The 24,193-nt window shown below is 40.5% G+C and overlaps 1 protein-coding gene across 11 annotated transcripts in view; it reads left to right on the top strand.

Annotated features, from left to right (window-relative positions):
• Positions 1–24,193, top strand: part of MCF2L (MCF.2 cell line derived transforming sequence like) — a 146,528-nt gene that overhangs the window by 94,480 nt on the left and 27,855 nt on the right. For all 11 annotated transcript variants that reach the window (XM_077343712.1, XM_077343709.1, XM_077343717.1 and 8 more), the window contains 13 exons: positions 5,775–5,865; positions 10,055–10,168; positions 13,606–13,722; positions 14,179–14,328; positions 15,827–15,951; positions 16,685–16,799; positions 18,559–18,678; positions 18,798–18,989; positions 20,040–20,231; positions 20,571–20,730; positions 20,848–20,924; positions 22,428–22,504; positions 22,863–22,929. In XM_077343712.1, the coding sequence (XP_077199827.1) occupies positions 5,775–5,865; positions 10,055–10,168; positions 13,606–13,722; positions 14,179–14,328; positions 15,827–15,951; positions 16,685–16,799; positions 18,559–18,678; positions 18,798–18,989; positions 20,040–20,231; positions 20,571–20,730; positions 20,848–20,924; positions 22,428–22,504; positions 22,863–22,929 (1,597 nt within the window). The remainder of the gene's footprint in view (positions 1–5,774; positions 5,866–10,054; positions 10,169–13,605; positions 13,723–14,178; positions 14,329–15,826; positions 15,952–16,684; positions 16,800–18,558; positions 18,679–18,797; positions 18,990–20,039; positions 20,232–20,570; positions 20,731–20,847; positions 20,925–22,427; positions 22,505–22,862; positions 22,930–24,193) is intronic.

The raw sequence follows: 24,193 nt of genomic DNA, 5'->3' as shown, positions 1-24,193 counted from the left end.
TTTTTCTGTTAATTGGTCTGTTAAAGAATGAATAATAGATTAATATATATAAAATATTTATATTCAGAGATATTCATAGAATCATAGAGTTGGAAGGGTCATCTAGTCTAACCCCTTCACAATGCAGGAACTCACAAGTACCGGCCCACCCATGGTGACCTCAACTTCATGCCCAAGTGATTCCTCCACGAAAAATCTCCAGAATCCAGCCTGGCCTGGATACATTGGCATGCTTTATTCATTGGCATGCTTTATTCAGCTACACAGGATACCCTATTATGAGAAAGAAAAGGTCATTTTTAATGTCAACATTATTGGACTATACAGCCCCTTTGCTCTGAAAGAAAAGACTCCTCCAACTAAATGGTAGGTCATTATAGCATTGAAAACATTATCATGTGGAATATCAGTATTTACAACAGTGAGATAACATCCTAATTTTGTTTCCAAGCTCAAAAAAGTATGGAGAAGATGGTTTAGCCATGTATTGTGCTTCCCCTCAAAATTTATGTTTTAATAATAAGTTGTATTCTAATTACTTTGTTGTGCTTCTCAGACATGCAACTCTTCAGCTGACTTTACTGAAAATAGCACAAGAGCTGGAACATGACTCCAAGATATTGTTGCTTTCTGTCTAAATAGCTAAACTTCATAGTGTTTTTATACCAAGATGACAGTATTGGCTGTTGAGGAAGGATGACTCATGTTGCTCGCTTCTGGGCTATGAGATACTGAGATTAATGTGAACTGAAGTTTTAATGCAGAAGATACCAGTATGGTTAAGGGTTTAGGCTTTTGTTATCAGTGGTCATATGAGGTTATGGCTGCTACTAATTCATAATAAACCAGACAGGACATTGATGTAGTAGTTTTTTTTTTTAAATAACATTTTAAAATCTGAATTGTGTCATCTGAACTCAGTCCTCAGTGTAAACACTTTACTTCCAGGAATTACAGAGAAAGAAGAAAAGGAGTGGGTTTTTATACCCCTGCTTTTCATTACCTGAAGGAGTCTCAAAGCAGCTTCCAGTCGACATCCCTTCCTCTCCTCGCCACAGACACTCCTTGAGGAAGGTGAGGCTGAGAGAGCTCTGACAGGATTGCTGTGTGAGAGCAGCTCTATCAGGGCTGTGATGAGGTCATCCAGCTTGCTACATGTGGAGGAGCGGGGAATCAAACCTAGCTCACCCGATTAGAAGCTGCTGCTCATAAGCACTACACTATGACTTGCTCTCCCAATTCAAATTTACAGTGTAGTCCAGCTCAAGATTGTTCTTTTATATAATAGACCTCCAATAATGTTTTCCAGTCAGAAATTTAACTTTTTGAACTTTTAGCAATGTCTTTTACCTATTAGCAGTCTTTCTCATCATCACCTTAAAAAAAAAATAGATTTTTTCCCCTTGGCAAATAAATCTTAAGGTTTCTGCTGTATTGACAATTCAGAGCCATGTATACCAAAGTATTCCCGCAGTAATATTTCAAGAAGAACTAGTCAGCATCTGATGCAGCATTTTCCACCACCCATACCTTGGAGAGTGTGATGTTCTTCTAAATGACCTAACAATTTCTTCCACAGGACCTTGGGGGAAAGTTCCTTTCTAAATCACCAGGCTTTATAAATTCCCACCCTTTCCCTTAAGGACATGAGATCATATGTCAAAGTAAAAGGCAAAGTAAACGATTTCATTATAACCAAAAACTGAAAGTCTGATAAAGTGAAAACCTCAACAATAGCCGAGACAGTTCGGGAAGAGAAGAGGAGGATCATTTTAATGCACTGCCTTACTACTGAAAGGGGTTGTTGTTGGATATATTTGAATATTTGCAGAATCTCTAGATAGGTATATTTTGCCTTTCCAACCTGTTTTGTGTTTTATTTGGTCTGATTTACCTTTGTGGTTTATTTATTGAAGCTGTATAGTATTGCAAGACAAGGGCGTATCGAAACTCACTTACCTAGACTATTTTTGTCCTTCATCGCTGTATGCATTTCTAACTTGATAATCCCTTGAGTTCTCAACCTCCTTTTGAGCCATAGGCAGGAACCATAGTTAATGAGCAGGTTTTCTAAAGCTAGAATACTCTGCAAACTTGCTATACGCTAGAATTACTCAGCCTAACCCAATGAGGTGAGTGATAAGATGATGTCACTATTGTTGAGAAAATTATTGTTACCATTTCTAGAAGTGAGGTCCAAAAGAATGGCACCAGCTGATTGATATCTGAGCTAACAATCAATGTATATGGGTGGGTTAAGAAATCCGTATCATAGGTTTACAACAGAAACAATTTGGAAGTTCATTATGTATTTTACCTCTTGAAATTACAGGGTTTAGGGAATCTCAGAACTCTATCTTCTGAAAATGGATACTACGTGTGTAGAATCCAAGTACATACAGCATGCTACCCTATACAAAAAAAAAAATCTACGGATTGTGGAGTGACTTGCTTACAAATTGTTATTTCTCATGGTTCAGCTGATCTCACAATTTTATGGAAAACCCAATCAAGTGTTTTCATTTTTTCAATTGAAATAATATAGATTATATATTAAACTAGAAATTAAGCCCGCTGTAGCTAAAATACAGTGGGCGCTAGGGGAATGAGGGGAGAAAGGAAGGTATGGGTGGGCCAGTGACGGATGGAGCGGTGGCTCTGCGGCGGAGGGGGGGATCGCGGCGGTGACTTCTGGGAGTGGGTGGGCAGTTTGTTGGGAGGGGGAAACCACTGCGGATCTGCAGCCGCTTTGCGACTCCTGATTGCCCCCTCCGAGTTTTTATCACAGACAGGCCCTGCCCCTTCCTCCTCCCAGGCCCCTTAGGCCCCTTAGGGTTTTATTATTACCGCTCCACAGGAGCGGTTACAGATAATATATTAAATGTTGTTACTATTAATATCTCAGGTTGCACTAAAAGGCTATTTAGAAAGTGTTCACGGTATTGGCTGGCATTAGCATCAGCATCCTGGTTCCCTAGCAACCTGCAGCAGAGTCATATATATTAATGCCTTTTAGCCATAAGTGCTGTACCAGACCATGCCATGTACAACTAAAAAAGTGCCTTCTACGCAGTGACCTCTTCAGGTTCACAGGGTGAGCATTTGTTTCATAAATGCAGGACTGGATTAACCCATTATATTAATAACACTGCTGAGCAGAGCTTCAGTGATATGGAAGTTAGTTCCACAGTGCCGCAATAATATAGACAATGGAATTGTGTACTATAGCTGAATCATGCTGGGTGTGCTTTTATCTCAAAATGCAGAAGCAATAGCCTTGTCACCAGTTGGAGGTACTGGCTGAGTAGTAGGCAGGAGTGAACACAAAACGCCATGGGATAAGAGAGCTGTAGAGCCTTCAGTATTTAAGAGAAGAAAGATCATAGAAATAGAAGAAGAGTTGGCTTTTATGCCCTGCTTTTCACTGCCCGAAGGAGTTTCAAAATAGCTTAGAATCACATTCTCTTCCTCTCGCCACAGTAGAAATCCTGTGAGGTAGGTGAGGCTGAGAGAACATTGAGAGAAATGCATTCGGACTGATTGCTTCCTTTCTGACAGTCACAGCTAGATAGCTTCTGTACTGTGAAATAATAATATAAGAGTAGTCTTGCTTAGTCAGATCAAGTATCCAGGTAGTATTTTTTTCTCTCTCCATAGTTAGATACACCTGGAAAGCTTGTAAGTAAACCAGGAAGGCTTACCAGCCCCACCAAATGGTCCTCAGGAATGAACTTTTGAGAATGAAGATTTTTCGTAGCCATCATGACTATTGATGGGTATTCTCCACTAATGAAGAAGATTTAGGTATTATGCTCTGTTCTTCACTACCGGAAGGAGTCTTAGAGCAACTTACAATTGCCTTCCCTCCCCCCGCAACAGACACCCTGTGAGGTAGGTGAAGCTGTGAGAGCTCTGATAGCACTGTTCTGTGAGAACAGCTCTAACAGGACTGTGACTAGCTCCAGGTCACCCAGCTGCATATGAAGGAGTGGGGAATCAAACCCAGCTCACCAGATTACAGGCACCATTCTTAACCACTACACCAAGCTGGATCATAATGGTTATGATGTAAGCATCTTAATAAACTTAATGTTAAATACTAGTGAACAATAGTTAAAATTGTCATTTTGCTCCCCTCCCTTTCTATATTGAGGGGGTCAGTGCTCAGGTTGCTATCTAGCATTTGATTGTATCTTATGCTCTTGTTTCTAGTATTCAGGGGCAAAACAGCCAATGAGAAAATTCCCGAGGGGACAATAGTCTTGGGGGATTGCCTTCTCCATTGGTCAACACTGGTTTCAAACAAGGGGCTCTCTTGACCCTGTGTAGGGCAGGCAGCACCTGCAGCATGCAGGCAGCCCTCACTCCACAATGGGTAGGCACGGACCCACACTGTTTGGCCAAGCTCAGCACCAGGCAAGGAAGGAGGTATGGGGCTAGATCTTTCCCTTTCCCTTCATCTATTTGGGGGAGGGGGGAGGTCCTCTTCCCAGGCTGTTTCCTCACAGTCCATCTCTGCTAGTAATGAACATTTTAAACTAAGTCTTCCCCTGGAGAACTTGGGTATATAGTGGGCTGTAAATTGTAATAATTGGTTTATTTAAACCAAGATGCTACTCAAATATCTACTGGAAAGGAGAAGGAGGGGAGCTGTCAAAATCATTTTGAGTTGCTCACTTTTTTTCATGCTCTGGCTGGGCTTTTTATGCTGGATTTTTAATAATGCCTGCATAAATAACTGAAGAAATTAATGCCTGTGATAATTAGTCAAATTGATGGTTGTGAAGACGATGTATGTGTCTTAATAGATTTGAATTTAAATAATCCAAATGTGTTTTGAAAGCCAGAGATGAAGGTAGCATTTTCATATAGTAATCATAATAATTCATAAAGCAACTTCATAAAAATCCTTAGTCACCTTATGAAATGCCTGAACCTTATACATTTGTCCTTCACAATGTGTGTTCCTTTTGGGGAGGGGGAATAATCCATAAGATTGGACACAATATTAAAACAGAAGTGACATAATCTGTTTAAACAGACTCAAAAACAATTAGAGATTCCAGTCATTCTGGCCCATGCTTGCCTGTCACTTCCATTATATTGCAATTGGCTAGCAGTCAGCTGCTGGCATTACACAATTGGTTTGTATGCAAAATTATAACATGGGAACAGATCTCTTTATCTGTACTCTGCATTGGTAGCACACACAGCTGAACAGAGCAAGGAAACAAAGATCCAGTTAGGGTGCTTTCCTAGATTTCCATTTCAGGAAAACGGTCTTTTCCTTCACCTTTGCTGTATCTACGACGTATGGAATTCCTGCCTTGATTTGGAAAAACGGTCCTTGAAAACGCAGAAGACCAGAGCAATATCAGTGATGCATGGAACCAAAATCCTAAGAGCTTGCATTCCAGAAGATTAAAAAATACTGAGATAAAACTGGCATGTCAGTAAGAAAAGGTTAAACGAAGAAGAAAGAATATATTTTTTTCATTCTGAAATGGATATTATTAACCCTGTTATAAAGGCTGGATTACAATTGTAAGAGAAGCAGCAGCAACAGAAATCCTGAAATAACGAAGTGGAAGCATATCTGTAAACTGGATTCCTAAAACCGGGTTGCCTGCGGAGGATGGCAGTGGATGTTTTGGTTATCTGAAGTTGAAATTCTTCTTGATCAGAGCATAGATTTAACATTACTGGCATACTTAGTGACTTTTAAAAGGAACCAATTGTATAATTTTCTGCCTACCTTTCTCCTTCCCCTTTAGTGCGCAAGATGCTGGAATTGGATTTATCCTTGTCATAGATCGCAGGCAAGACAAATGGACCTCAGTGCAAGCCTCTATTCTACGAATTGCGGTGAGCTGTTATGCAGTTAAGGTTTTTTTTTAATCCCTTGACAAACCTTCCTGTTCTGTATTGGAAACAGAAAACTGTGTATTTTCTCATAAGCTTGGATGCTCCTGTTTTTCATGTATGTAATCATTCATTCTAATGTTAAATCATGCTGGAGATATTAATATTATGCATAGCATCATACTCATGATAGTAGTAATCCATGATAATACAGTTTTCATTTTTTTTAAATCTGAACTTAGAGGAAATTGCTACATTATCAGTGAGTGCATGTGAGCCTTAACTTCAAAGATTCTCTGGATTTTGTAAACCTAGACTTCAAATCATACCACAACGGAAGGGTATTTACTGTTTCAGTTTCCTAAACCTGTAAGGAAACTTGCTTCTAGCCATGCATTTCAATAAAAGGCAAATCACCCTGAGCCGGAAGCGAGGGTGGTATACAAATCTAAATAAATATATTACCTGGTCAAAAATTGAAGCATAAATTACATTTTAGAAGAAAACCTTTAAAATGATTGCTGTAGTAGCATGTTAGAGTACTTATGTTCGTTAATACATGTTAGCTTGCATACTTTCTAATTATACTGAATAATGAAAAACAGTAATTATAGCAATAAAGATTCATTTAAGCGGCAAAGCAGCAACTTTAGTTTCTCTAAGTAGGGCCCATTATGCGTGCACATTTTACTGTGGATTTCCAAACAGTGAGCCTTGAATTTATACCTCAGATTCTGTGTCTGTCTTATACACCAGTGGTCCCCAACCTTTTTATCACCGGGAACTGGTCAACGCTTGACAATTTTACAGAGGCCCAGCGGGGGGGGGTGTGTGTGTAATCTGAGCCCCTGCTCCGCTTGCTTTCCCGCCGGTACCCCTGACTTCCTGCCACCCTCTGGGGGGCGCTGCCAGCAGCAGCTGCACAGTGCCCTGCCGAGGGGGAGCCCCAGCCATGGTGGCCGCCAGAGAACACCAAAGGTGAGCTGGCGGCAGAGTGGTAGGGCAGCCCCCGAGGCAGCAGCTGGGGAGGAAGACGAGGAGGAGCTGCAGCCCAGTACCGACTGATCCATGGACCGGTACCGGTCCTCAGACCAGGAGTTGGGGACAGCTGTTATACACCATTCTTTCCCCTCTGATATATATATTCTGCAGCTACAATTTGAAAAAAGCACTTTTCCAAATGGGGGTGGAACATCACACAATGTGTAGGGAGTGATGTCCAAAGTATTAAAAATTTTTTACACAGTTGCCCTTTACTTACGCTAATATTATTCCCTGTATTTTCATATGTACTATAATGACACAAGATACTTAAACACCCCATGGCCTGTCCTAATCATGACACAACATCTTCCCCACCCCTAATACTCTCACCAAATTTACAAACTCCCCATCAAGACCCATACCTAAGCTAACCCTAACCTGAGCATTTACACTAATGTAAATCCCTCTATTGTTATATGTACTATAATGTCAAAAAATACTTAAAACATCCCATGTCCTTTTCTAACCATGTCAAAACATCTTCCCCATCCCTAATGCTCCCACCAAACCTATAAACCCCATCCAGTCCAATGACTAAGCTAACCCTAACTGGAGAATTATCCTTTGTTGGGTTTTGTGTGTGCATTTTACAGTTAGTTCATGGTGTTGTGGTTAAGAGCTTCTAATCTGAGCCGGGTTTGATTCCCCAGTCCCCTGCATGCAGCCAGCTGGGTGACCTTGGGCTCATCACAGTCCTGATAGTGGGGTTCTGACAGAAGTCCTGTCATGGCTCTCTCAGCCTCACCTACCTCACAGGGTGTCCGTTCTGAGGATAGGAAGGGAAGGCGAGTATAAGCCGCTTTAACACTCCTTCAGTCAGTGTAAAGTGGGGTATAGAAACCAACTCCTCCTCCCCCCTTCTTCTGAAAGGGAACAAAAAGGCAAGGAGGGGAACACAATGTTGAAACTGACCGTATTTTTTTGGAAACTGACAAGTAGTTGCAAAGCCCCATTTTCCATATTGTGGAGATCTAGGGGATTCTCTGCTGTGTCATCAGATACCTTGAAAAATAGGAGTCACATGATCTCATAATAGGGGGGAACATGTTGAGTGTACAGCATGCTTTGTAGAACCCACTGACACTGGTATTACAAGCTGTCGTTTTAGATGTATGTAAATGCGTTCCTGTGCAAAGTTGGGTGCAACTCCACTAGGGCTTACACGTGGCTCAAGTTTGTATGAGAGAGGAGTCCTCTGGCAGAAGCACTCCTTCAGTCTTGTGCCACTAAACTGAAAAAAGGAGTGTTTTTGCTAATGTATGGTCATACTAATTTCCTGTCCTTTCTTGCAAATTTCTGCAATATTCTCTTTATGGTTCTCTAATCTGATCCTTCACACTTTCTAGTGAACTTAGCAGTTTTTTTTGTTTGCTGCTGCTTTTTGAGGGGTCTGCATGTTCAGTACATCTGCCTGGAATATGATGCATCTTCTCAGCATTTAGTTGCCAATGCAGCATGTCAGAGTAAGATCCTTAATGTTTCTAGACATGGGAGTAGCTAAGAAACGGACAGTCAGGCCAAAATAGAGGGTGGGGTGCCGATTTATTTTCCTGTGTTTTAAAACATTTGTGATAGACCTTAAGGAAAAAATTAAAAGCTAGACAAGCTTTTAGGCTTTTAGGCTAAGCTTCTTTTAAGATAACAAAGCCAAGCTAAGTCAATGTGGATGGAGAATATATGTGTGGCTGCCTCTATGTAATTTATGTACTGAAGTTACATGGTGACCTTTTATGGCTCAGTATATGAACTGGTATAAAGGTAAAGGTAAAGGTATCCTCTGTGCAAGCACCGGGTCATGTCTGACCCTTGGGGTGACTCCCTCTAGCATTTTCATGGCAGACTCAACACGGGGTGATTTGCCAGTGCCTTCCCCAGTCATTATACCCCCCAGCAAGCTGGGTACTCATTTTACCGACCTCGGAAGGATGCCATATGGTATATGGCCCTCAAATAGTCATGTACAGTCCTATACAGAACATTTGGCAGCATTTGATTTCTGCTTTCTAACCAGGTTTAGATCCACAACCTGTTAAAGTTAAAGTGGAGGAAAGGAAGCAAAGCCTGATGGTTGCTATCCCACTAAAGCAAAAGCTCAGGTATCCTTACAGAGCCAAGGAATGAAGCTCAGAGTAGATCCATGGGACATGAATAAAACAGAAACCAACAGGAATAATATCAGCTGACCATGATGTTTCAGTCAGCAAACCTACAGCTGCATTCTGAACCACTTGCAGTCCGCAAAGCACTTTCCTATGTAGAGCAAATTGCATTAGTCCAACCTGGAGGTGATCATTTTGTGCATCAATATGGCATAGTCTGACCCAGACAGATCCAACTGGTAGGCCTGGGATAGGTGCCAAAATGCCAGTCATGCTACCATGGACACTTGTTTATCCAATAATAGTGCAGAATCCAACTCACCCCAAGGGTCTTTACAGAGTCTACAGTTGTCAACTAGACATCTGATAATAGTGCAGTCTTATGGGTCTGAAGCAATAGAACAAAGTTTGAATCCAGTGTCATCTTTAAGACCAACAAAGTTTAATTCTAGGTATAAGCTTTCATGTGCATGGACATGTTTTCAGATATACTGAATCAGATTTCCTCAAGTCTTACCTATAGGGAGAGAAGGTGGGGTTAGTTGCCAGGAAGGGCTAGTTAGAGTCAAGTTGCCAGTTTGGCGTAGTGGTTAGGAGTGCGGACTTCTAATCTGGCATGCCGGGTTCGATTCTGCACTCCTCCACATGCAGCCAGCTGGGTGACCTTGAGCTCGCCATGGCACTGATAAAACTGTTCTGACCGAGCGGTGATATCAGGGCTCTCTCAGCCTCACCCACCCCACAGGGTGTCTGTTGTGGGCAGAGGAATGGGAAGGTGATTGTAAGCCGCTTTGAGCCTCCTTCGGGTAGGGAAAAGCGGCATATAAGAACCAACTCTTCTTCTTCTTCTTGCATAAGTAACTGGATGATAAGTATAGCTGAAGTTGGATGAAAGCAGTTGGTAAGACTTGTGAATGGCAGCAAGTTAGCATTCAAACAGATGTGAGAACTAAGTTTGAGTCCAGTAGCACCAAGACCCAATTTCTAATGAATTCACTTAATAAATTATTCTAAATCGATAACATGTGATAATTTTAATGGTTTTGCAGGCATCATTTCCTGGAAATTTGCAGCTAGTTCTGGTATTGCGCCCAACAGGATTCCTCCACAAAACTCTCCTGGATATTGCATTCAGATTCCATAGAGATGATTATAAGATGAAGGTACCAATATTTTATTGAAAAACATAAGTGAATGCAGATGACTGCTTACCAAGTGATAAATTCCATTAATGATAATACAGCAATTTATGGGGCAGGTCCTTTGTAGTATTGAACAATTTTATATTGATGATAGTCATTCAGATTTCTAAATATGTGTTGATCTTATTATGTGTGGCAAATATAAATGGTACCATGATAGGGTTGCTGCCTTGTAACTGGTCATATGTTTCTACTCATTGTCATCATCTGTTTTTTTAAATATTAACAGAGATTATTTATATTTGCTTCCCCCCCTATTTATTATTATATAGAGAGGTAAAGCCAATCACAGATGAAATAGGAGGGTTGGTATACTGGGCGAGGCTGTAAGGAAGAGTTCGTAAAAAGTATAGAAAAAAAATATTACAGAACAGCCTTACAAATGCTAAGCATACATATTGTCCTTCTAGAGCAGCCTATCCCAGCTTTTTTATTATTGAGAAACTCCTGAAACATTCTTTAGACTTCAAGAAACCCCAGAAGTGGTGTGATCATGTGGAATATGGCTGGGAAGCATAGCTGTGTACACACCTACCTGGGTACACACCTTCTCCTTCCCACCCCCTCCAGGCCCATCATTGGCCATTTTGGATGGGTGGGGAGTCAACATATCCTTATATGGTCATAAGGTAAAGGTATCCCCCGTGCACCCCTCTGACCCTTGGAGTGACGCCCTCTAGCGTTTTCATGGCAGACTCAATTCAGGGTGGTTTGCCAGTGCCTTCCCCAGTCAATACCGTTTTACCCCCCAGCAAGCTGGGTACCCATTTTACCAACCTCAGAAGGATGGAAGGCTGAGTCAACCTTGAGCCGGCTGCTGGGATCGAACTCCCAGCCCCATGGTCAGAGCTTCAGGCAACATGTCGGCTGCCTTACCACCCTGCACCACAAGAGGCTCTTTATATGGTCATATCAACCAATAAATGTTCAACAATTTTTTTAAAAATACACTAAAATTAATTCACTCCAATTATAGAAATGCTTCCTGAAACCCTGGTTGAGAAAGCTTGTTCTAAAGAAACCACATAATGCTGAACATCTGCCTTTTGAAAGATGGACTGGAGGGACATACCTCTGAACAGCATATATTATCTGAAACTATTCAAGCTAATATAATCTGTTAAAGTTCTCTGTCTTGACACTGATGAACTTCACTGTGTGCTAGAGAGGATTTGGTTAGAACTGGGAAGAAAATTATTTCATATCCTAATTAAGACCATGCCATCTTACATTAGTCTTTAAGCTTCAAAGAGGGCAGTGCCCCCAGTTTGTAATATTCAGGAATGAGGGTTAAAATTAAGATTGTCACATATTGTTCAATGTGATGTGCACTTCCAAAGCCAATTTCCATGCTCGGAAAGTCTCCCAAGCAGGAACTTAAATAAAAATATCCTGTCCCTATATTGCCTTGCAGGGGAATACTTTTGCCAAGAAGATACACACAACTGTTCCTTTGGCTTTAAACTGGCCACAACTTTTATTACAAAGAGAGCATGGGGGTGCAGGAACCAGCCCTCTTGTGACCAGCCGGTTCATGCCTGAATGAGTTCTCAGAATGGGGTCACCTCCCCGATATCCTGCAGGTCATTGGGGGCACGGGGAGCCCGGCAAGGTGCCGGAGGGCCCCGGGCATGCCTGCGGGATTAATGATAAGAGTGGGTGCCAAATTGTTCAGCTGGCAAACCCAATTTACATAATGCGCTCCACAGAACTGAACCAAATTGGTAACGAGACAGGCACATCCTGTTCATTTGAATCAAAATCAGACCCGCAAGGTCCGGACGAATCTTCAAAAAGGCTCTCATGGCATGGACAGGACAGGGGGCCCCCTCACGCCTTTTTTACCTCTCCCTAAAAGGCAAACAGAGGGGAGCCTGGGAGGAGCACCATGCCCCCTCCTTCCCCAGGCATCCCCAGCCACGACGCCCCACAGGATTGTGGGATTTGTAGTCCCCCACCCCAGAGTCTTCAGGTGATGGCTTCCCCGCCGCGGCAAACACGCCCAGAGTAAGTCCCGATCGCCATTGTGGTTGCAATCCAAAGGATCATTTCTAAGGAGCAATCCACATCAGACTACATGAGACTTACTTCTGAGCAGACCTTCTTTGTCATGCTGTTATAGGAGAAGAATTTCCTCAGTGTATATTTCCTACCCCCTCTACATACAATTTGCATTAATATAATTGTTGACCTTCATTAAACTCTAAATTTATCTTTGTTGGTTGTCATAATTGCTGACAGATAAATTTCTTTCTACTTGGTTGGCACATCAAATATAGTCAAATGTAGGGTAGGTAGTTAGCTACCTTTGACATCACAGCTATACTTGATACTATTTTTAAAAACATAATTTTATCTAAAATTAAAATTATGTTTTCAGAGTTTAAGATCTTGAGTTCAAGATTAAAGATCTTGAGTTCAAAAACACATACTTCAGTTTGTCAAACTAAGATGTTTTGGAAATTCTAAACTCCCATTTACCCATTCCATTGGATGTCATATTTGGAAAGTGGCAGTATAGCCACAAACAGTATAGCCATAAACAATTAGAAAGATAGTATATTTTAACAACAGTGCCCCACCTGTATTCAAACACATGCATGTTATGATATTTGTATGGTGGAGACCCATAATCTTGGATCCAGCAGCATTCTAGAATGAACTCACTTGTGCTTATTTGAAGAAGGAGGACATGTGGCTCTAGTTACTATTGATTGTCCAACATTCCAGACCTTCTGAAATGTTCCAAGCTATTCAAGTGCCACCAATTTAATCTTGGACTATGCCAGGCGTAGTCAAACTGTGGCTCTCCAGATGTATGTGGACTACACTTCCCATGAGCCCCTGTTGGGAATTGTAGTCCATGGACATCTGGAGTTTGGCCACCCTTGGTCTATGCAATGGGGGGTGAACATGCAGGATGGGGAGGGGGGGCTTGCATGGTCCCCAAGCAATGTTGCTGAACATCATCTAGGATGGCACAAGGGCCTGGTATGCCTGGTACAGCTTCTTTGCCTGCACATTGATTTAAAACAGCTTATATGGCATGAAATGATTATAATATTAACCAGGTCCTTCCACAGACGTCTTTTTGCTTCTGCAGAGTCTCAGTGGCTATACCCAATTGATGCTGCTGTCTCCCACCTTCTGTTACTGCTCAGTGACAGTAACCCTGAAGTGTATCATTGACTGCTTTTACGTTGTGGGAAATGATTGTAAACCATTCATATTAAGTATCTACTGCTCTGTTAATAAAGTACTTCAGCTTATCTTTGTAGCCATGCCTTCTTGCTGCCATATGATTGAAACTCGGCGAGGAGAAATTACCCATTTTGTCACTGCTGAAACTAAAATCCTAATTTTCCATCGGTTTCACAATGATATTTCTGTGTTGTTAGATCATAATGCTGAGCTCACTAACAGAGTTAAATAGCTACATTGACAAAACACAGCTTACAGAGGATCTTGGTGGCACGCTGGATTATTGCCACAACAGGTGGCTGTCTCATCGCACTGTAAGTAATTCTTGTTCCAACTACTCTGGATCAATGGACCCTTCTGTTGCATATGCATTTGCTAACCAGCTTGGGCAAATGAATGTGAATTGAAATAGTTTGCATGAGGAAATGTCTCAGGGGAATTTAGTCATCTCAGAAAATCATCTTGAGTAATGAATTTGGGAGTGGTGATTTCAGAGCAAAGATATCTACAGTATGTTATTAATGGGCTTTTTTGTGTGTCTCCCAAGAGAAGGAGAATACAACAGCTGGATTGTAGATTTTTTTAAAGGTTTTATATTGCAAGTGGTGAAAGTATTTTTATTTACACATTTTAAGGTTTACTTTAAAGCAGTCTGTTTTTTTTTAGTCTTGTATCTCCATTTTGTAAGATGTATTTCTCAAGATGTGTACGTATTTAAGTTCACTTGATTGTGAGTTTGAAATGATGTGATTTTTTTCATATTCCAAAAGGCTATAGAAAACTTTGCTCTGATGGTTAAGCAAACAGCTCAAGCACTTCGGGCCTTTGGAACTGAGCTGGCAGAAACAGAGCTACCCAATGATGTACAGTCAACCAGTTCCCAGCTTGCAGTACACACTGAAAGGAAGGACAAAATGAAGGTATGCAAGTTGTTCTGTATCTGGAGCAGCTGTAGTCAGTTCAAACCTACCAGATTGAAACCCATGATGCTCTTCCACCAAGTCTTCTTCCATAAGAGGAAGACTTTCTTCAATAAATAGTTTTTTCCATCAGAAAAAACTGGAAGAATTCTTTCCTTTGAAGAAAGCAGGAGACAGTTATCTGATGAAAACCACCTTTTATAGAGCCCAAAATAACCTATAAAATTTTTAAAAGATAGAAAATTTATAACAAGTTTATTTGTGTTATAGTATCTCATTTCATTTATGTTCTTGTTCTTTAATTTGAAAAACTGTGTATGTGTGTTAATTGCCATCAAGTCACTTCCAACATATGGTGACCCGATTAATCAGTGACTCCCCAAATACACCTGTCTTTAGCCTTGATCAAGACTTGCAAAATAAGCGCTGTGGCTTTCTTTACTAAATCAATCCATCTCATGCTGGGTCTTCCTCTTTTCCTGCTGCGTTCAACTTCCCTCAGCATGATTGTCATTTCCAGTGATTCTTGTCATCTCATAATGTGACGAAAAATTCAATAGCCTCAGTTTAGTCCTTTTAGTTTCTAGGGTAAGTTCAGGCTTGATTTGATCTAGAACCTAGTTATTTTTTTTTGGTGGTCCATGGTATCTGTAAATTCTTCTCCAATATCACACTTCAGATAAATCAACTTCTTTCCTGCCAGCTTTCCTCTTTGTCCAACATTCACAGCCAGCAATAGGGAATCCCGTGGAATGAATTATCTTGGTCATGGTTGCCAGCAATGCATTCCTACACTTAAGAATCTTTTTTAGCACCTTCATGGTTCTAGCACTCTTCCTGTTTCAGTCTCATTCTGATTTCTTCATTGCAGTCTTCCTTTTGGTTGGTGTCAGAGCCATGAAATAGAAAATACTATTTCTTCATTGTCAACTTTAAAGTTTATAATTCCTCAGCTAGCAAGGAGCAGGATATTTAAGTATTTGCTGAACTCTTCAGGTGACCTGCATGGTATCCAAAAGAGATTGCAAGGCCTTGAACCATTTCAGGTCTGGAATTTCTGTATGCCATGGCCTCATTGGTGGCAGTACTCAGCCCCACTCATAAAGACAGCTTGTGGGACCAAGGCAGAGATTAATCTCTCTCTTTCCTTTATTAAAATGTGATTTCTATGGCTTAGAACAGCAAATGCTGGCAGGGGCTCATGGGAATTGTAGTCCATGAACATCTGGAGAACCACCGGTTGACTACCCCTGGCTTAGAAAATATGTCATGAAATGAACTCCTATTATATTTATTGTTAGAACTGTTACTGATATGCTATGTTGTGACTGTTATTTAATATATGATATTCTGTGTTTTCCAAAACTTACCATGTAAACTGCCCTGGGCTGTATGGAAAGGGCGGTATAAAAATCTAATAAAATAAAATAAAAAAATAATAATCTCACATTCCACAGAATGGCCTGGATTAAATCCTCATCTTTTAAATTGTCTACAGGAAGATCTCAGGATAGCATTAATACAAGGCGATGACATTCTCAAAAGCATTAAAAAACCAGTTCTTGAAATCCCAGAGTACCAAATGAATCCGGATCAACTTGAAAATCAGTTCACTGTGGAAAGGTGAGGTCAATCTACTGTTCTGGACACAGGTCATATTGTATGTCTTCCCTAAAATAAAACCTAATGCTAACGTAGCCAAGAGGTGTGCTAGTATATGTTTGTCCCCCCTGGAAAGTTTCATCCGTTTATCCAGGTAACACAAGGAGAATTCTAAGGCTGCACTGTACTCTGCGGCTGCACCTAATGCTATAGGATTAAGGGGTTACATAGGAATGACAAAAAATTAAAAAAGAACGCTAATACCAGTACCCTGACAACATCTGTGACTGCACTGATCAGCAAGGAAGATCCTGTAGCTCTTCTGTTTAACTTTGTAAAATGTTCTTGATGCAGATCAGCTTGCATGCCCAGAGCACTGAGTATTTTTACCTGTCTGTTACATTTTTAACCTATAGACCAGCCCTTCAGATAGAGAATCTGAAGAAGTGTGCCTGCACACAAAAGGTTATACTGCAAATAAAACTTTATTGGCCTTAAACTTTATTGGACTCAAACTTTGTTCAGCAAAATAGAATTGTTAGGAATTATATTTTACAGACCATTTGTTCCATTAAATGAAAAGTTACAACAAATAATACCATACAATAATAGTCGCTTATTTTTTCTATTTATATGGCAAGTCACATTTATTTCCAGCTAAATGATGAGTGTGATTTCAAAATGAAGAGAGCAGCTTATTTTATATATATAATATGCTGGATATGTTTTTGTCTTAGATATATTCTCTTTTTAGGCTTCTAGCACAACTAGACGAAACAGAAACAGCCTTTGATGATTTTTGGTCTAAACACCAACAAAAGCTTGAGCAATGCCTACAACTGAGACATTTTGAATTGCATTACAAGGAGGTGATCTTTTAAAATATATATATATGTATGATCCTTTAGTCTTGTTTAGCACACATTTTGCTTGTATTTCTTGCTCTTTTGACTTTCGCTTCTTCTGTTCAATTCATTTTGCCTTATGTAGTGTTCTGAAAAAAATTTAATCACTTATGGAGTAAATCCAAAGGTTTATTTCCACTAGCAGAAGATAATGCAATGGTTGAAGCCCCCCCCCCTTTCTCTGGAAACCACAATTTGGAGACTTCCGTGAGTTGCAATGGGAATGCTGCTTCAGGCTGATCCCCACTGACAGAGAATGACCTATGCATTCAGTCCTAAATCTGTGGTTCTGTAAATTAAGTTACGCCAAATGAGTAAACAACAACAAATGACAAGTAAAGAAATATAGACAAAATTGATGACACTTTAATGGGAATCTGCATTTTATTTACAGCCTTTAAAATGTTATTGTATAATTTGTTGTAATTGTTTTTATTACCTAATTTATAATGTAATGTGGTTTTTGGATCTGCTGTTAACAACCCCAAGATGGTGAGTCTGAGAGGGGTAATATACAAATTAAATAATAAATAAATATGTTCTAATGAGAAAATGTAATATCTGGTGAAAGGCAATCTGAAATATACAGATAAAATCTTGATATTTAAAACTTACTGAAATAATTCTTTACAGAACTGAGCTGAATCACTTCTTAGAGCAGGGGTAGTCAAAGTGCGGCCCTCCAGATGTCCATGGACTACAATTCCCATGAGCCCCTGCCACTGAATGCTGGCAGGGGCTCAAGGGAATTGTAGTCCATGGACATCTGGAGGGCCACACTTTGACTACCCCTGTCTTAGAGGTTCAGAAGGCATTGTCTGTAACTGGTGTCCTTTTTCTTCTTTTCTTTTCTTGTTTTTAAACTATCAGAGTCATACAGGGAAATTTCAGTGGGCACTCCTCACAGATGTTTTGTTATTTACCATTATTGTTTTATTTAGACAACTGCTGACACTGCTGTTCCAAACAGCTACTCAGACCAGCTCATGAAATAAAATGTTGCAATAAAATCATATAACCATGGCATAGTAGCTAGCCATTAAAAACTAGCATGAAACCAGCAATGTCTAGAAACAGTTATCAGCTGCTTAAAATGATGTTCGTAGGAAATCCTCAGCAAATGCAGACCATGAAAATCATTTAAAAAGATACTCTCGATAAAAACCTGGGTGAAAATAATTTGTTCTGCCTGGCACCTAAAGGATAGTTCGATTGGCACCTCTATAACTAAGCTGTGGATGTAAGAAAGAAGGATACTTTATCACTCTTGCCACCAAAGTGTGTTCTTGCCTACCACAAAGGATTAGTGGACTGTGAGAAATAGCATGGAATGCATTATACAGGATTGTAGCTGAAACTGAGACATTTTCCAGCTTCTTGCACCATGCCTTGCTCCGTTTGCACAGGAACTTTGAAACTGGTTGCCTCTTTGTCCCTTCCTGCTGCATCCTCTTGCCATTCCTCATGGTCAACTGCTATTTAGTAGGGGCTTTTGGTGGGTTCTTGTGGGAAGAGGAGAGATAATTATGATTCCCTCTGTTCTGTACTATGTTCACAGTTCTTAAGATTAGCAATTGAGATTTTTGTCAAGTCTTGGTTTATTTGCCAGCAGAAGTAGAATCTTCTTATTCAGTTGGTGATTCATGATGGTACAAGAAACCTTTTGTTCTGTCACAACTGTTTTCTCAGGCTTTTATTTATATGTACCTGTCTTTCATTTTAGGTTAAAGCAGCGCTAAATATTTCATCTGAGAGGCTATCTGCTTTCACGGAAGTGGGGAATAGCTGTCCGCACGTGGAACACATTTTAAAAGAACTTTCTCTCTTTGAAGAAAAGTTGCATGTAAGGGTTAGAAATATCTGTTTAGTGTGTACTTTTCACCGAGCTGAATTTATAAAAATATTTTTTTTTACAGTTTATAATCTCCTGTTGTATCAATCATCAATGATGTTTTTCCTTAGGATGTTTTGGAAAAGGCAAATATGCTAATTTCTGAAGGGGGAGAGTTAATACAAAACAATCATTATGCCGTGGACTCTATTCTCCCAAAGTGTAACGAACTTGAAAATCACTGTGAAACACTTACCATTGAAAGGAACAACAAAAGGACTCTCCTGAACCAGTCGTATGATTTACATAGCCAATTAGAGAAGGTAAGTCTAATCTTACTGTTTCTTCTTATATTTGGTCATAATGTTGGAGTATCTACCTTGAGCTATCACTTGCTTACTTTCAGGTGGGTAGGCATGTTGGTATGAAGTAATAGAACAAAGTTTGAGTCCAGTGCACCTTTAAGACCAAGAAAGTTTAATTCTGGGTATAAGTTGTTGTTTGCATGCACATTTCATCAGATTGCTTACTGTTGTTTTTGGTGAGGGACTGAAGCGGGACCTATATAGAATGGGCTGAGAAATCTGTAAAGTGTGAGATAGAATTATTGGTCAGGGAGACAGGCCAAGATCACTCAGTACCCAGAAAGCTGTCCAGAAAAACAAGGCAGATGTAGAGAGACAATCAAAAACCAGGATAGTATGGCCAATAAATTAGGAAAGTGACTGTGAATCAAGGAAGTTTTTGCCAATTCAGCCATTCCAGTCCTTTCAATCATTTTCAGATTTGTTTGTGAAGGATACAAGAACTTTGTCTGTTCAGACTCTTAAGTGACAAATAACAAGCACCTTTATTTTAAATATACTGCTAAATCACTTCATTTAAGGGCATGTGCTTGCGGAGGGGCTGTGGCTCAGTGACAGAGCCTGTTTTTGACATGCCGGAGGTCAAAGGGGGAGCCGGGTTTGATTCTGCACTCCCCCACATGCAGCCAGCTGGGTGACCTTGGGCTCGCCACAGCACTGATAAAGCTATCCTGATTGAGCAGTAATATCAGGGCTCTCTCAGCCTCACCTACATCACAGGGTGTCTTTTGTAGGAGAGGAAAGGGAAGGCGATTGTAAGCCACTTTGAGACTGCTTCAGGTAGAAAAAAGCAGCATACAAGAACCAACTCTTCTTCTTAATCTCTGGCACCTCCAGTAAGAATCCCAGGCAGTAGGTGAAAGGAAAGAATTCTCCCTGAGACCCTGGAGAATTGCGGCCAGTCTGAGCAGATAATAATGACGTTGATGGGCTGATGGTGTGATTCAGTACAAGGTAGTTTCATGTGTGTTTATGTGTGTTCTTTCTCCCTCTTTTGTAAATCTGTAGTCCATGAAGTGGTGCGATGAAGGAATTTACCTGCTGGCTTCACAACTTGTAGATAAATGTCAGTCCCAAGATGGAGCAGAATCCGCTCTACAGGAGATAGAGGTTTTTTTGGATACTGGGGCAGGCAGTAAGCTCAAGGAGCTGAATTACTTGTACAAAGAATATGAAGCCATCCTTAACCAAGAATTAATGGTAATATTAATGTATTGATGCCATAGTTTAATAATAGTATTTGATATTCATAAATAGAGACATGGGCTGGGGGATTTTAGCAACCCCAGCATCTCATTCTGATTAAGAATTTTATTTTGTGAAATACTGGCATTTGAAATTAGAGAAAATGTGTATTATTAAAGCTGAGTGTGTTCTTTTTCTGGGGCATTTTTGTATTTGAAGAATTCTTTTGTCTTGTATGCATAAATAGTTACTGAAAATAACTACTGAATATAGCTACTGAAAAAAAATTAAATGCATGGCATTATCCTGACAGTGTTTTTTTTAACTTTGATAAAACTTTGGGTCTTTCTACAGGACCATGTGCAGAAGGTCTTTCAGAAGCAGGAGAGCATGGAAGAGATGTTTCAAAAGAGACGAGTCAGTCTTAAGAAACTGGCTGCTAAGCAAATGCGTCCTGTTCAGCCTGTGGCACCTAGGCCAGAGGTCTTTGTTAAATCACAGTGTACATCTCCAGGTAAGAACATGCTCTGGACCTAATAGCATATTAGTCAATTCAGCTTGTGAGTTTGGCTGTAAATGTGAGCAAAGACCTATTCCAGTTTGAGCTGGTGGGTTCTGTTTCATATTCCAGGCCTTCAAAGAGAATCTGAAGACTCATCCAGCCCAGAAAATCACATGATCCGGAGAGCAAATTACAGAAGAGCAAAGGTGTGTGGTTTAATTATTATTGTTTTTATTTTCCCATCCCCCTTTGCTGTACATTTTATGTTTATTTATTTAAATAAATGCTTGTGAAAATAGGACTTATTTCATTCTGTACGGGTTTTGGAGCATGTATATGTCTTTAGATCCATAATCATAAGCGTCTACACTTAAACAAATTCCTTAACTGCAACAAAATGCAGAAGGTGATTCTGCCATGGTGGTGTAGTGGTTAAGACAGCGGCCTCTAATCTGGAGAGCTGGGTTTGATTCCCCGCTCCTCCACTTACAGCCAGCTGGGACCTTGGGCTAGTTACAGTCCTGTTAGAGTTGTTCTCACAGAGCAGTTCTGTCAGAGATCTCACAGCCTCACCTACCTAACAGGGTGTCTGTTGTGGGGAGAGAAAGGGAAGGTGATAGTAAGCCGCTTTGAGATTCCTTCAGGTAGTGAAAAGCGGAGGTATAAAAAACAATTCTTCCTAGTTTAATATAACTCTGATGGATGACCTTTGCCCAGGAAACAACAAGATAACATCTTTGTTATTTCAAACTTATTAGCAGTTGGTTAGGGTACCCTTTGGCTCTGACTGCATGGGTAAAATAGTGTAGCTCATTTTTGTAACAGTTATGAGATTGCTTCTTCACCCTTCTGTTTGTAAGATGTTGTAAGATGTTCAACGCCATTTAATAAAAGCCTAAAACTTCTGGTTAATATTGCTCAGAGATCTGATGGTATTACTGCTCTGCAGATGACATAAGTTTTTCCCACTTCTGTCCTGGAGAAGCAGTGGAAGGTCTGAATTAATGTCTGAAGTCAGTAATTACCTGGCTTGGGGCAAACAGAATGAAAGTTTGCCTAAACAAGACAGAAGAATTGCAGACTTCAAGCATTGTCTAGTCTGAGAGAAGCGGTATAGAAATCGAAGAATAGATTATTTTTATTTATTTATTTATTTTTCTATTTGTATACCCCCGTTCTTCCAATGGTCTCGCGGTGGTTTACAGCAATAAAACATTAAAATACAATAAAACCCTGTAGAATCATCCTTATAACAAAGGCAGCAGGTGGTCACATATTAAGCCTTCTCATTACCCCCAATCCCTTCCCTCCTTGTTCAGCTGGAGGCCAAGTCTTCTTCCATTAGGAGTGAGGCGACATATCTGGCTGAACCTTGTGGGGGATCCTCAGATTGAATACCGGGACTCCACCCTGGCCTCAACCATGTGTCTGGCGGAAGAACTCCGTCTTGCAGGCCCTGGAGAAAGCTGACAACTCTGGCAGGGCCCTCAGCTCTTCCAGGAGCTCTTTCCACCAGGTTGGGGCCAGGACCAAAAAGGCCCTGGCCCAGGTCGAGGCCAGGTGAACATTCCGGGGCCCAGGACAACCAGGAGATTCATACCCGCAGAGCGAAGAGCAGGGGGCATAAGCAACCAAGCGGTCCCACAGGTAAGTGGGGCTGAGACTGCGTATAGCCTTAAAGGTCAGTTAACCTTGTTTTCTCTCTTCAGAGTGATATGAGTGACATCCATCAAACCAGAGGTGGATCAGTGATGGATGATGATGAAAATCTAGCCGTGTTACGAAAGTGAGTCCAGCTTCTCATGTAGAACTCGATTATACTGTAGAGTTATCACACTAGAAACTTCTACAGTGATTACACTCACGTTATATAAGCATTCAGTACAGAGCAAAATGTTCTTCTGCCATTATAAAGTTGAATGAGTTGTCAGTATAAAATCCAAATGTGCAGTGTTTCAGGAAATGGCCATAAAATCTGCCTGCTCTGTTGCGTTAATCCCCTTGTGACTTGATAAGCTATGACAGAAGATGTTTCAGTGTGAATAATTCTTGGAGACTTGGCACAGTCTCTTTGTACACTATAGTCTTTCTCAGTGTCCAGCAGTCTAAAAGAGCCACTTCTAATCTATTCCTTATATTTACAGACATGTAATTAATGAACTTATTGAAACTGAACGCGCTTATGTGGAAGAACTTCTCTGCGTTCTCGAAGTAGGTATTTGATGCTGTAGCCTTACTATATCTAAGTTATTTTTTAAAATTTGCTCCTGCAGAACAGTCCAAATATATGTTTGTGAGATACAGTGCACACATGCATGCTTATTAGGCAGTATATGAGGATCAGTCTTGTAACCCACCATGAGCCACTTGTCAGAGGTTGCAGGAAATAGGTAGGTAGGTAGGTAGGTAGGTAGGTAGGTAGGTAGGTAGGTAGGTAGATAGATAGATAGATAGATAGATAGATAGATAGATAGATAGATAGATAGATAGATAGATAGATAGATAGATAGATAGATAGATAGATAGATAGATAGATAGATAGATAGATAGATAGATAGATAGATAGATAGATAGATAGATAGATAGATAGATAGTCAGTCGTAAAAGATTTGTTAATTTGGCCGTTTCTGAGTTGCTTTTCTTCTTGAAGCAGCTTACAGAAACTTCCATCATACAAAACAGCCTATTTAAATGCAGTAAAGAAAACTGGGATGTTGCGGGCAGGTCCTGATTCACCAGTTCTGGGTTCTGAGTTGCACATCATGGACCAAAATCCCTTTGGCTTGTGCTCTGGCCATTCTCAGGCTAAGTACCTGTATCCAGAGGATTGGAGAAACTCAGCCCAGATGTTATTTGGCTTTTGCTAGCAAGATCTTCCAAATATCCATACATTGAGCTTCTGAGGTCAGAGTACATGCTACCTTTGCCAAGGAGATACTAGTGAAAACAGACTTCCTATAAAAAGTGATTCCACACACACACACAATTTGGAATTACACATTAGAGCAGGGATCTTCAACCATTTCAGCCTATGGATTTGAAATTCTGACACAGCATGGTGGGCACAGCAGTAAAATGGCTGCCACAGGCGGCAGAGCCAGCAACAAAATAGCTGCCACAATGTACCCGTCACATGGTAAAGATCCTTGTGCTGTGATGGCAGATGCTTCCAAACTAAAATCTGCACAGCCAGTCAAATCCCCAGTAGGCAATCAGAAGGCTTGCTGGGCAAAAGCTATACCTGGCCCCTGTCCTCTTTTGAAAATCACTTGGCAGGCACCAAAAAGGAAGGCCCTATTGCTCCTAGAGACACCACATTGGGATTCCTGCATCTGGGAAATTGGGTATTGCACAGCACATCAACTCTCCACGTTTCTGATAATGAACTTCATGGAGACTTGCAACATAATGGTCTTGATTGGTGTAAAGAGTGTTACAGGAACAAAGGTCCCGATGATGACAGACTTAAAATGTG

Source organism: Paroedura picta, chromosome 6 (genome assembly GCF_049243985.1).
Source record: "Paroedura picta isolate Pp20150507F chromosome 6, Ppicta_v3.0, whole genome shotgun sequence".
Lineage (NCBI taxonomy): Eukaryota > Metazoa > Chordata > Lepidosauria > Squamata > Gekkonidae > Paroedura > Paroedura picta.
Note: the sequence above shows the minus strand (reverse complement) of the source record. Positions and strands in the feature narration are given on the sequence as shown.